At 39.6% G+C, this 14,935-nt stretch overlaps 1 protein-coding gene across 2 annotated transcripts in view; it reads left to right on the plus strand.

The window, feature by feature from the left end:
• LOC126457494 (fibronectin type-III domain-containing protein 3A) overlaps positions 1-14,935 on the plus strand; it is a 332,842-nt gene that overhangs the window by 271,951 nt on the left and 45,956 nt on the right. For both annotated transcript variants that reach the window (XM_050093797.1, XM_050093798.1), the window contains exons 8-9: positions 1,820-1,990; positions 5,358-5,540. In XM_050093797.1, the coding sequence (XP_049949754.1) occupies positions 1,820-1,990; positions 5,358-5,540 (354 nt within the window). The remainder of the gene's footprint in view (positions 1-1,819; positions 1,991-5,357; positions 5,541-14,935) is intronic.

A 14,935-nucleotide genomic window follows, 5' to 3' on the forward strand; every position in this document is an offset into this window, starting at 1 on the left:
ACAGAATATGGTTGCACTTAAAATTTCAAGGCTGTAGTTAATCGTTTCTAAACTCTCATGAAGATTGTTTGATCATCATCTCATATTGTTGGTATTGTCATGGAGCTTTTTTTTAGATGTCAATATAGTCATTAAAATTATTTTGCTTTGTAAATAAATGCAATTTTTATAAAATTTAAAATGAGAATGTCACATGCTTGTGGTTTTCTGTTCCATTTTTTGTCTAGTCAGTTTTTGCAGAGAACAGTGAAATCAATGAATTTATAATGGACAAGAGTAACTTAATAATCTGGCAGCAGTTACAAAATTTATTTGAGACATATATTTAACAGAAAACATTATGAAAAGCTTACATTGCTACCCATCATATAGGAGAGATTTTGAGCCACAAATAGACACAACAAAAATACTGTCAAACAAGTAAGCTTTAAGCCAAAGGTCAGGAGGAGGCTGGGGTGGGGAGGGTGAGGGATAGAAGGCTTGGGGTAGGGGTCAGTAGAGTGCTGCTCGTGGGAGTGTATAGGGCCGAGGTGAAGAAATACGGTGAAGTAGGGAGGTTGGAGGGGGGGGATGTTGGTGGTGAGGGGAGGAAGGAGAGATGTAAAAAGACTGAGAGTGCCTTGGTGTAATAGAGGGCTTTGTAGTGCTGGAGGGGGAACATAGAATGAAATAAGTGGGTGATGGACAATGAATAACAAAGATTGATGTCAGGAGGGTTATGGGAACGTAGGATATATTGCAGAGAGAGTTCCCACCTTCACCACTCAGAATAGCTGATATTGGTAGGAAGGATCCAAGTGGCATATGCTGTGAAGCAGTCATTAAAATGAAGAACATTGTGTTGGGCAGAGTGCTCAGCAACTGGGTGGTCAAGATGTTTCTTGGTGACATTTTGTCAGTGGCCATTCATGCGGACAGACAGCTTGATGGTTGTCATGCCCATTTAGAATGCAGCACAGTCGTTGCAGCTTAGCTTGTAGATTACGACTGGTTTTGCAGGTAGCTCTTCCTTTGACGGGATCAGTGATGTTTGCCACCAGATGGTGTTGCATCTAGGACTATTACAGGGTTACTAGTGATGAGGCAAGGGGTTTGGGAACGGGGTTTGTGTGGGGATGGATGAGGATATTGTGTAGGTTCGGTGGGAGGCGGAATACCGCTATGGGAGGGGTGGAAAGAGTATTGGGTAGGACATTCCTCATTTCAGACCATGACAAGATCCAGTCGAAGCCCTGACAGGGAATGTGATTCAGTTGCTCCAGTCCTGGGTGGTACTGAGTCATGAAGGGAATGCTCCTCTGTGGGTGGACGGTGGGACTTCAGGATGTAAGAATGTGTCACCGCATACTCCAAAACACCCAGTCTAGAAAAGATAACATTTCAAATATGAAATGCACCTATGACATGACACAGCACAGTTACATTACGGGTTAAAGCAGAAGAGTGGTATCGAGTTGACATACATTTGGCACACATTTTCTGATAAATAAATGGAGTAATATTTATGTGACACTAAACAAGTCTAATGTTAATATTGTTTTGCTTTGTTTTAGACTGCCTGTTCTGTAAGATATGCAGAGACTGTAGGACAAAGTAGGAATATAAGGATCCAACAGTCTTAACATTGATCCTATGATCCAGCATTCTATAGCATGCTCAAATGAAGGCAAATCATGAAAACGACTTTTGCTGAACTTGGTCTTCAAATTAGCATTTATGCCAGCTGTTTGCTCAGTGATTCCTATATAATAGTATTTACAGGCACAATTTCATAAGTGTTCAGCATCAGATCTATCAGAATATAATTGTTCTTAAACAGGATTCAAGATCTACGACCTGGGACAGAGTACTCTGTATGTGTGGCAGTCAGTCTGGATGATCTGAAAGGATCAGTATCTATTCCTACAACTTTCCGCACGCCACCTTGTGAACCAGAACAGCCTCTCCCTCCAAAACTGATCAGCAGATCTCGCACCTCTCTCTTGCTCAGGTAAGTTCTTTAAAAGACTTTGTATTGATGATTTTCAGTATGATCAAAAATTTTATGATATGCTTATACATGCTTGCAGTTTGTGCTCTTAATTTCAGATGCCAGAACATGTTCATGTCATTTTTCTTGCCAGTGAAGTAGGATTGTAATAGAGCTATTGCTAGACCCTTTGACTGTGTATATATGCTGTACAATTGGGATATGGCCAACATATTCTCTACTCCCCCAAATTACAATCCGTTTCATTGTAATTTTTTCATGCATTGTATTTTTACTCAACTATGCATACGCTTCGTTTAGATTTTGAAAGAACTGGAAAGCAGTCAAAATAATAACTGGGTGAAACACACAAAACTTGCACTCATTTTATTTCATGAGCAGTTCAAGTTATTTCAATAATGTTTTTGGCAAATTATAGTATAGAGAGAAGCATATGATTTAGTTGCACAAGTAATCCTCTTAAGTTAAGTAACATCTTAGACATTGTAGTAAGTGTGATTTGTTTTAAAAGCATTTGAAAGCTCTGTAAAAGAAAGGGTACAGTGAGAAAATCTTTGTTAGCATTGGCTTTGAAACTTTTTCTAAATTGTCAGAAATGTGCTAAAGAATAAAGGTAGGGCAGTAAGTCTGATTTTGCAGTATTAAATTCACCAAAATTGGGCTCTCATGCCAGGCTCTGTCATTATACACTCCTGGAAATGGAAAAAAGAACACATTGACTCCGGTGTGTCAGACCCACCATACTTGCTCCGGACACTGCGAGAGGGCTGTACAAGCAATGATCACACGCACGGCACAGCGGACACACCAGGAACCGCAGTGTTGGCCGTCGAATGGCGCTAGCTGCGCAGCATTTATGCACCGCCGCCGTCAGTGTCAGCCAGTTTGCCGTGGCATACGGAGCTCCATCGCAGTCTTTAACACTGGTAGCATGCCGCGACAGCGTGGACGTGAACCGTATGTGCAGTTGACGGACTTTGAGCGAGGGCGTATAGTGGGCATGCGGGAGGCCGGGTGGACGTACCGCCGAATTGCTCAACACGTGGGGCGTGAGGTCTCCACAGTACATCGATGTTGTTGCCAGTGGTCGGCGGAAGGTGCATGTGCCCGTCGACCTGGGACCGGACCGCAGCGACGCACGGATGCACGCCAAGACCGTAGGGGACCGCACCGCCACTTCCCAGCAAATTAGGGACACTGTTGCTCCTGGGGTATCGGCGAGGAACATTCGCAACCGTCTCCATGAAGCTGGGCTACGGTCCCGCACACCGTTAGGCCGTCTTCCGCTCATGCCCCAACATCGTGCAGCCCGCCTCCAGTGGTGTCGCGACAGGCGTGAATGGAGGGACGAATGGAGACGTGTCGTCTTCAGCGATGAGAGTCGCTTCTGCCTTGGTGCCAATGATGGTCGTATGCGTGTTTGGCGCTGTGCAGGTGAGCGCCACAATCAGGACTGCATACGACCGAGGCACACAGGGCCAACACCCGGCATCATGGTGTGGGGAGCGATCTCCTACACTGGCCGTACACCACTGGTGATCGTCGAGGGGACACTGAATAGTGCACGGTACATCCAAACCGTCATCGAACCCATCATTCTACCATTCCTAGACCGGCAAGGGAACTTGCTGTTCCAACAGGACAATGCACATCCGCATGTATCCCGTGCCACCCAACGTGCTCTAGAAGGTGTAAGTCAACTACCCTGGCCAGCAAGATCTCCGGATCTGTCCCCCATTGAGCATGTTTGGGACTGGATGAAGCGTCGTCTCACATGGTCTGCACGTCCAGCACGAACGCTGGTCCAACTGAGGCACCAGGTGGAAATGGCATGGCAAGCCGTTCCACAGGACTACATCCAGCATCTCTACGATCGTCTCCATGGGAGAATAGCAGCCTGCATTGCTGCGATAGGTGGATATACACTGTACTAGTGCCGACATTGTGCATGCTCTGTTGCCTGTGTCTATGTGCCTGTGGTTCTGTCAGTGTGATCATGTGATGTATCTGACCCCAGGAATGTGTCAATAAAGTTTCCCCTTCCTGGGACAATGAATTCACGGTGTTCTTATTTCAATTTCCAGGAGTGTATATAGCATGAAGTTAGGCCTATTGTACTAAGATTAAACCTTTCTTCTTGGCTCAACTTTATGTGACATAGAGGCAGAGTCAGGTACGATAAACAGAACTTATGCTAATTTCAAGCGTGTTAGAAGGGGCTTAGGAAGACTATTTCAAATGTGTGTAAATACTCATGTTTAAGTGAACAGCTGTTGTGGAAATGGTTAATCACTTAATACAGCCATGGAGTCTGACATGAGATCCCCACTTGGTGGTGTTTACACCACCAAGCCATTTAATTTTAGCACATTTCTGGAATACTTCAGCAAAAAATTTTAACAACAACATTAGCTAGCATTAAAGCACTATACTCATGTTTTCAAGTGCTTTCAAATGCTGTTATGAAAGGGTTTATCATTCGAGTTCAAAAAATCCATGCTTGCTTCTGTATCTTGCTGACCAGAATTAAGAGTATTGCCCATAGAACAAAATAATGTATACCTTCTTTTTACTACCATTAGCCGAAAACCTTCTTTTCGATATCTTGAACTGTTCACGAGATAAAAATGGTGCAAGTTTTAGGTAATTCACCCTGTATATATTTGCCATTTTGGGAAGAAGTCATAGTTCATAGGACCATAATTTGTGGGGAAAAAATTATTCATTTCACACACAGGAAAATTAACCAGGAGTAACCATGCACAGTGATGATGTTATGATTGTCTACATGCAGTTCCTATCTTATCCATATTCCTCTTAGATACTATCAGAGTTATTTACCATGCTGTATTTTTGGTGTCGCTGAAATTGTATCCTCTTAAACTAGATGTGGGCAAATAGCAGTCTGTGAGCCACATGCTAATGGTTTTTGTGCATTCCTAAGGAACAGAGTTTTTATGCAACAATTTCTACCTTTTCTGGAATTTAAAATTAACTAATACATGCAATCATTTTAAAAGCGCACCCCTCTGCTAACATCTGCTCCCACAAAGTAGCCCCTGAGCAAAAGCTGTTGCCCATCCAAACTGTGCTTCTGAGATACACTTTCTATCATCTCTGAAACCAGACTGCACAACTCTTTTACCAGTCTGGTCTTAACTAACAAAATTGTGGCAAAACTTAAAATTATTAAAGAACACCTTTACCATTTGCAATCAGAAAAATACAATTTCTGTAACAATGAAACCACATTACATAATTCCATGATTAACTTTCTTTTAAACACATAGCCAGCATGGACTTATTTTTTGCAGTTTACATTTAATAGTTCAATGTATGATTGCCAATAATAGTTTTTCTGTTTTAGATGGAGTCCAGCAGGAGACAATGGTTCTCATATTACACATTATATTTTAGAATATGATGAAGGAAAAGGTGGTGGTTTCGTAGAAGCGTACAAAAACCGGGGAAAACAGCACAATATGCTTAAACTTCAGCCTTCGACGTGCTACAGGTTCAGATTAGCTGCTGTAAATGAATGTGGCAAAGGGTAAGATACCAGCAGTTTCAAATTGTTACTAAGTGGAATGTTGATGTTTCAAACACGAATTAATTCTTGGTGGTTGGAAGTGCAACTTTCTAAGAATTTATTATTATAATAATTATTGCGATCATCATCATTATTTTGCTGTGACACACTTCAGTGTAGCAGTTTGGGGGGGGGGGATGTTTTGAGATCTGGACTGTACTGCCTTATTTATACGACACAGCAAACCATTGCCCTGTGTCCGTTACGGAATGCTTAGTGTAATCCACTTTGATTTGTGTTCTACAGTGCTCATTATTATCTTTCCTTGTTGTGAGATGAGTGAAGATAGTAATCCTGGTCCATTGTAACACCAATGCAGGCTGTAAGTCCTGCGAGAATGGGGTTGGCGTGGGGCTGTTTTCCTGCACTGTTCTTCTCCCCTTGGGCAGTCTCATTTGTTTACACATGCAGCCAACTGCCACATTTACTTATAAACGAAAGAATAAAATTTGGGTGTTTTGGGAAATTAAATGTGAACATTTTTGCATTATTCGCTTTAACAATGTGTTAGGAGAAAAAATAGGTGAAGCATCTTTGATATTTTCATACCTGGATGTCTTTCAACATCTCTCTCTGTCTCTCGTATTTAAAAAGATAGACACACACCATTACTGTTAAAATACTGGAGTATTTGCAGTATCAAACAATGGAAAATCGAGGATGGAATGTAACAATATCATAAGGATATTGCTACACACCATATAGCGGAGATGCTGAGCCACAGGTGGGACACACACACACACACACACACACACACACACACACACACACACACACAGACAGACAGACAGACAGAGAGAGAGAGAGACACTTGACTTGCTATCTTGGAAGGAGTGGGGAAAATACTGATGCAGATTATAAGTTAGACCTCCGTGTACTGTAAGCATGCAGTACAGGTAACGCAAGCCTGCGTTCTGAGCGTCCACAATCTCCTGATAACTGGCTTTCTTTTCCGCACTGGACTAAAAGCTTACACTGTGATGGGCCAGCAACTGCATCGTTACTGTTTTTGAAACAAATCACAATGAAAATAGTGCAACAGAACACAGACAACAGCATAGCTCAGTGACAAAGCAGACAACAGTGCAGTTGACAGCAGTTTATAGTTTATTGTGCAGTTGGCAACAAACACCTGCAAATCGCTATAGTATGAAGTTTCCTGACTGCTACTGGTCAGAACTGGAAAGTCCACATGCCAGGTTATAGTTCCCATATAGTACTTGTTATTTATTATTGTTTTTTTAATGCTTATTTATTTATCACACTGGAAGTAAATTGGAGAAGCTGAAGAATTGGTCACTTTTAGTCACAGTCTGTTGTGACTTTTTAAAATTGTTGTTATATTTGTCAATTTTTTTGCTCTTTTAGGAAGAGAATAAGTTATTTAATTTTTTCCCAAGTTTCTGTACTCACGTTTGCTCATTTAATTTTTTGGAGTTCTCCAATGATGAAACCAGAGGATCTTCCACAATTTGAGAGAGGTTGTTCCTCTTCGATTTTTTGAGGGTTTTTTTATAATTTGTGCAACTTCTGTTAGTGTCATATTCCTCTGTTATAACTGCTTCTAGTTTTGTCCCAGGTTCTAATTTTACTTTAGTAACAAAACCACTGCTATGATACTCTGTTCAGTTTTGAAAATAGACGTTCCTAGATGTGGAGAATGTAAATTCTGTACTGCCTGGCTTGCAAAGACTGAAAAAATTAGAGAAAGTGAACTATTTTGCAGTGTGTGTTCTTGCTCTTTTAATTTTGAGACAACAAGTTTTCTGGCAGTTTGTAACCAATCACATTCAACAACACATTCGAAATTAAATCACATCATTTGTGTTTAGAACTTTCAGATCAGACACAACCTGCAAGTTTGGTACATGTGCCAACGTAACAGATAGATCCACTACTGCTGAATTGATTTGGACAGTGGAGTCAGTAATTCCTAACTACTTTATGGATTTGTCAAATGATATTTGTTAAGTTTTTAAGATGATGATTCCTGCCAGTGTTCCACATATTGCGTTTCGGCATAAGAAACATACTTGATTACTGATGGACTGGCTCCATGTATCTGGAACATGTTAGAAGAAGCAAGTTCATTGTATTACACACTGAGTTTTGACGAAACTAAGAGTGTTAAAGATAAAATAATTAATAAAAGCAATCATTCTAAGAATTTCTTTATAACCAAAGCGGATGGTGAAATGAAATGTTACCTTTGAAATTATGTGAAGCACTTTCTGAAGCCAACTTGCCCCTAAATAAATGCATTATGCTAGGATCAGGTGGACCTAACATCAGTAAAGTGTTTAGGCATTTAGATAGTGACGTCCAGGAAACTCGTGGCAGACAACTTATAAACATCTGATTTCGCAACATTCATACAATGCATAATGCCTATTTAAAGACTTTGTAATGTTTAGGAGAAGAAGCATCCGAATTTGTGGTCAGTGTGTACCATTATTTTGACGGTTGACATGTTCACTGGGAAACATTAGAAGGAATTTCGTCTAAGTTTTAACATTCCTCATCACAAGTGTTTGAGGCATATAACCACAAGATGACTTGCTGCTGCCCAGTCCAGATTCTCCAATGCTATTGTGAATGCTTAAAAACTTCAGTGAAAGCAGAATGTCCTTCCATAATTTTATGTGCAGAACTAGTCTGTAAATTCAGACATTGTTTTCAAAGCCAAACACCTTGATTTACAAGTTGCACACAGAAATAGAACGTATACTTCAAACCTTTTTTGCTCATGGTCTGATAGATTCTGCTTTGAGGAAAAATGAGTGTGTTTCTGAAGTTCTTCATAATGAACTTTTTACATTGGACAATCTGTATCCTGATGAACAACTACTCATTAGCAGGCAAGTAACTGAAGAGCTTAGTAAAATGTAAGAATGTGAGAAGTTTTGATTAGTAAAGTCGGCCCAAGGACTAGATGGAAAACACATGCTTATCAAGTGCTCCACTGAAAAGTTTTAGGTTTTTAGACCTCATAGAAAAAATACAGAGCAGAAGCTACAGAGACATCCTAAAGATTGTAATAATGATGTCTTTTGATGCCTGGCAGGATTCTAGGACTCTGGTAAGCCTCTACAGTTTGGAGAAGATAACCCAGCTTTAAATAACAAAGGTTTTGACATTAGTGGCAGCAACATATCTCAAAGAGAGACTCATCATCCGTATAGTTAAAATATCCAGACGTTTCAAAACAAGTGAAAGCTTCTTTTAATTGTCCTGTAGAAATGCAGGCTGAGAGAGAAGATATTGTGCCTTGAAGTGCATAAGGCAGTGATGTCCGAAACTTTTTTAAACAGATGGCTTGGGAAACTAGCCCCATTTTCTGTTTGTGCCAGTCTAATCACAGCTTGTTACTTGTGGACAGCAAGCACATGCAAATTCTACTGCTTATAAGGAAGAATGTTAAAGGAAAATAAAACTGGACTTAGAAGAAAAGTAAAAAGTGGAATAAAACTAAAGTTATCCTGAAAAGGGAATTAAGAAGGTGAAAAACAAAAAAATATCAATTGACTGTGTCAGGTGCTCCAAAAGAAAAGAAAAAAGAACATTAACTATCTAAAAGAAGCATGAGATGAACTTCTCTCTCAAGCTTCAGCTTCTGGTGCACAAATCTTTCAGTAGAAGGAAGAGTGACCGAAAGGGATGTGCAGACCACTTAGAAAATTATTAGGAAAAATAAAATGTAGTATGGTTATGAATGCATTATTCTGGCCAAGATAGACACCAAGCCCACGCCTACTACAGTAGTAAAAGTTTATATGCCAACTAGCTCTGCAGATGATGAAGAAATTGAAGAAATGTATGATGAAATAAAAGAAATTATTCAGATAGTGAAGGGAGACAAAAATTTAATAGTCATGGGTGACTGGAATTCGAGAGTAGGAAAAGGGAGAGAAGGAAACATAGTAGGTGAATATCGATTGGGGCTAAGAAATGAAAGAGAAAGCCGCCTGGTAGAATTTTGCGCAGAGCATAACTTAATCATAGCTAACACTTGGTTTAAGAATCATGAAAGAAAATTGTATACATGGAAGAACCCTGGAGATACTAAAAAGTATCAGATAGATAATATAATGGTAAGACAGAGGTTTAGGAACCAGGTTTTAAATTGTAAGACATTTCCAGGGGCAGATGTGGACTCTGACCACAATCTATTGGTTATGAACTGTAGATTAAAACTGAAGAAACTGCAAAAAAGGTGGGAATTTAAGGAAATGGGACCTGGATAAACTGAAAGAACCAGAGGTTGTACAGAGTTTCAGGGAGAGCGTAAGGGAACAAATGGCAGGAATGGGGGAAAGAAATACAGTAGAAGAAGAATGGGTAGCTTTGAGGGATGAAGTAGTGAAGGCAGCAGAGGATCAAATAGGTAAAAAGACGAGGGCTAGTAGAAATCCTTGGGTAACAGAAGAAATATTGAATTTAATTGATGAAATAAATGAAGCAGGCAAAAAGGAATACCAACGTCTCAAAAATGAGATCCACAGGAAGTGCAAAATGGCTAAGCAGGGATGGCTAGAGGATAAATGTAAGGATGTAGAGGCTTATTTCACTAGGGGTAAGGTAGATACTGCCTACAGGAAAATTAAAGAGACCTTTGGAGAAAGGAGAACCACTTGTGAATATCAAGAGCTCAGATGGAAACCCAGTTCTAAGCAAAGAAGGGAAAGCAGAAAGATGGAAGGAGTATATAGAGGGTCTATACAAGGGCGATGTACTTCAGGACAATATTATGGAAATGGAAGAGGATGTAGATGAAGATGAAATGGGAGATATGATACTGCTTGAAGAGTTTGACAGAGCACTGAAAGACCCGAGTCGAAACAAGGCCCCGGGAGTAGACAACATTCCATTAGAACTACTGATAGCCTTGGGAGAGCCAGCCCTGACAAAACTCTACCATCTGGTGAGCAAGATGTATTATGACACAGGCGAAATACCCTCAGACTTCAAGAAGAATATAATAATTCCAATCCCAAAGAAAGCAGGTGTTGACAGATGTGAAAATTACCGAACTATCAGTTTAATAATTCACAGCTGCAAATTGTAACGCAAATTCTTTACAGGCGAATGGAAAAACTAGTAGAAGCCAACCTTGGGGAAGATCAGTTTGGATTCCATAGAAATGTTGTAACACGTGAGGCAATACTGACCCTACGACTTATCTTAGGAGCTAGATTAAGGAAAGGCAATCCTACGTTTCTAGCATTTGTAGACTTAGAGAAAGTTTTTGACAATGTTGACTGGAATACACTCTTTCAAATTCTGAAGGTGGCAGGGGTAAAATATAGGGAGCAAAAGGCTATTTACAATTTGTATAGAAACCAAATGGCAGTTATAAGAGTTGAGGGTCATGAAAGGGAAACAGTGGTTGGGAAGGGAGTGAGACAGGGTTGTATCCTCTCCCTGCTGTTATTCAATCTGTATATTGAGCAAGCAGTGAAGGAAACAAAAGAAAAATTCAGAGTAGGTATTAAAATCCATGGAGAAGAAATAAAAACTTTGAGGTTCGCCGATGACATTGTAATTCTGTCAGAGACAGCAAAGGACTTGGAAGAGCAGTTGAATGGAATGGACAGTGTCTTGAAAGGAGGATATAAGATGAACATCAACAAAAGCAAAATGAGGATAATGGAATGTAGTCGAACTAAGTCGGGTGATGCTGAGGGAATTAGATTAGGAAATGAGACACTTAAAGTAGTAAAGGAGTTTTGCTATTTGGGGAGCAAAATAACTGATGATGGTTGAAGTAGAGAGGATATAAACTGCAGACTGGCAATGGCAAGGAAAGCATTTCTGAAGAAGAGAAATTTGTTAACATCGAGTATAGATTTAAGTGTCAGGAATTAGTTTCTGAAAGTATTTGTATGGAGTGTAGCCATGTATGGAAGTGAAACATGGACGATAAATAGTTTGGACAAGAAGAGAATAGAAGCTTTCAAAATGTGGTGCTACAGAAGAATGTTGAAGATTAGATGGGTAGATCACATAACTAATGAGGAGGTATTGAATAGAATTGTGGATAAGAGGAGTTTGTGGCGCAACTTGACAAGAAGAAGGGACCGGTTGGTAAGACATTTTCGGAGGCATCAAGCGATCACAAATTTAGCATTGGAGGGCAGCTTGGAGGGTAAAAATCGTAGAGGGAGACCAAGAGATGAATACACTAAGCAGATTCAGAAGGATGTAAGTTGCAGTAAGTACTGGGAGATGAAGAAGCTTGCACAGGAGAGAGTGGCATGGAGAGCTGCATCACACCAGTCTCAGGACTGAAGACGACAACAACAACAGCAGTATGTAGTTCATTTTTTGCCAACGTCTCTATAAGAAACAGTGAGCCAAAATATTTTTTAATCATTCTCCAATATTTGGAGTGTAGAATATCATTAGCTGTAAAATGTGATGTTGATTTTGTTTGTGAATTAAGATTAGAATATCAAATTACCAATGCACCAGTATATATTAATAAATCTATAAAGGAAAAAATGGTCATACACCATCCAGGATCCTAGCAGAGAAATATATTATAGTCTTCAGTAGCCATTTTGGTAGGGCATTGTAAATAATTAATAATAATAATAATGTGCCATACCTGTTCACTGAAATATTTTGTTACCTTTTTCAAGTGCCACATTTTATTTTTCATTTATCAAAACCTGGTCTATACAAGTCTCAAGATGGCATTGGGAGTCCTGAGAGGAAAGAGCTCAAAGTGAATTAATTATGCAGCTGGTAAACTATTATTTTGGAACTCCGAAAAATTATGATAGGTTTGGCGTGCATTAGAAAGCTAGTCTGGCTAGGACATGAAGGTAAATGGGTAACACCTCCTTTTTTAGAAAATAATGTAGTCGTAGCATTGCAATGGAAGCTGGTTGGTCTAATGAGGCACTGGTTTCAAATTCCTCTGCTGCTGGAACAGCATTTCCCCCTCTCCCCCCTTGTTATGGGCAATATGCTAAAACGGTTCACCCCCCCCCCCCCCCTCCTCCTCTTGTGTACTAAAACAAATGTGGTAGTGTTTTGAGTCAGCAGCACAGCTATGTGTTGTATAGATTTGCCATTATATTCGCCTTTACACACTTCCACTGTGAGAACAGTCACCAATTGTACTGTGTGTAGACTCAGTGTTGCTAGCCTACACAACTGAAGAGAAACTTCATCTACTAAGCATAACATTCGAGAAATAACAGCAATAAAGTAATGTTACTGCTGATGTTATCACTTGTGCTAAAAGTTATTTTGCCAGATAACTGGAAATTAGGTGAATGCAGAAAAGTTTCATTAGTGCAAGGAGACAGAATCTTAACATACTCCACACTGCTATGTATGCACCTCGACAATGCAGGTGCAATGGCGATTTTCCAGCAAATTTAATGAATAAGTGTGCAATAACTAAGGGCCTACAGCATTCCCATAACCATGAGAATCTTGCAACCGGAAAATTTTTTTTACTTTTCCTAACATGATTTCTGGTGTTCGTAATAAAAAGAATTTGTTTCACAAGAGGTTTTTTGTTTAATATTTTATGATATAAAATGATTATGAATATTTTATAAATAATTCACTTACAAGTGGTAATCCTGAAAGCACTGAGGTACACGGAGTCTTTGCATCACCATCTGCTTTCTTTTCTTATCCATTTGCCAGTCTCTTTCTTCCATTCCTCAGAGCAAACTTTGCCGTAATGCATAGTATTTACTTTGTTGGCGGTGGGCGGTACTTTTTCTGGAAAGTGATGGCCAAAATTTCTGTCCAGGCTAGTGCTTATTGTTGGTTCTGAAGATAAAAAGTCTCCTCCTGTTGCTACCAATTTCAAGCTGGTTTTCTTTTTTCTTTTTTTTTTTTAAAAAAAAGTAGTAGTCCACTGGAGGGATTTTCTATTTATTGACGTCTCTGTACAAAATTACACTGTTCACGGCAGACATTACAAAAACACGAAAGAAAAGTTTTTCCACCACTTCATTGCTTTTTGTGCAAATGGGTAGTAACTGTACGGCTGATCCACATGATCTACACCAGTCTTCCAGAATGAGATTTTCACTCTACAGTGGAGTGTGTGCTGTTATGAAACTTCTTGGCAGATTAAAACTGTGTGCAGGACTGAGACGTGAACTCGGGTTCTGAGTTGGAGTCTTGGTCCTGCACACAGTTTTAATCTGCCAGAAAGTTTTACACCAGTCATGTTCGTATTGTAGTCAGTCTGGTTTCATTACTATTGTAATACCACCTTTTGAACATACTGAAATGTCTTCTGTTGTAGCCTGATGTTTTGTGGATACGGTATACATCACACTTATTTTTCCACTTCAGCGCTAGAATGGGCCCATTCCTCAAAAATATCATCTCACTTTGCTTCAGTTTTATTGTTTTGAAGCTTGTTGGTAAGCCTTTTCTGTTTTTCTTTACAATTCCAACAGCTAATGTATTTTTCTCCCACATCATCAGGAACACTAGTGTAATATCTGTCCATGTAAATACAGTGGCCTTTACCATAGTATGGAGAACAGAGTCTGTCTAATAATGCTGGAATATGGTTGTCAGTCCTTCCTGCTGATCCTGTGTAAACATTGCAGTTCACAAAATAGCCTGTTGCAGCATCACGAAGTGCATAAAGCTCCATGCCGTATTTATAGGGTCTATTTTTCATGTAAACCCTAAAGCCAACTCGTCCATGAAATGGACAAATAACTTCATCTATAGTCAAATTTTCATATGGCACGCAACTGGATCTACATCTTTCGACAAAAATGTTGAAAACAGGTCTAATTTTGTGAAGAAGATCGTGATTTTCCTCTTTTTTTATTATGTTGAGTTGTCATTGGCATGCAGCATGAACATAATACTGGAAAACCTGTCATGGCTCAACAATCAATAAGCAAAGCCTGTTTGTAAAAATGGATCAGTTGACCAATAGTCAGTAAGTGTTGGTAACTTCACAACACACTTAATGCAGAACTGCTGCAAAAAACCAAAATATTTCTTGTTGTTTTACTGGATCTCATTTGTGCCACATAGTGTTCTTTTTTATTTCATATCACTGTTTCGTTGCAGCAATTTTTGTACCGGAATATCTGTTTGTCTCGGTCTTTATGTTTCGGATAACATTGTCACTAAAAAAAGTTCAAAAAACAGTCGTAAACATTAGTTCCTGTTCACAAACAAGTGGATCCAGATGCCAACTGAAATACTGGAAGCTGAGGGTATGCACCGTCTCCTGCCAGTTGTCGGCATTGTGTTCAGTAAGACCTACTGTAGCATTTGTTGCTGTAACATTTGCTTATCGTTGCAGCTCCTCATCTAATGGAAGTTGTATATGAAGAAAAAAAAGATAGTGTGTT

Source organism: Schistocerca serialis, chromosome 2 (genome assembly GCF_023864345.2).
Source record: "Schistocerca serialis cubense isolate TAMUIC-IGC-003099 chromosome 2, iqSchSeri2.2, whole genome shotgun sequence".
NCBI classification, from domain to species: domain Eukaryota; kingdom Metazoa; phylum Arthropoda; class Insecta; order Orthoptera; family Acrididae; genus Schistocerca; species Schistocerca serialis.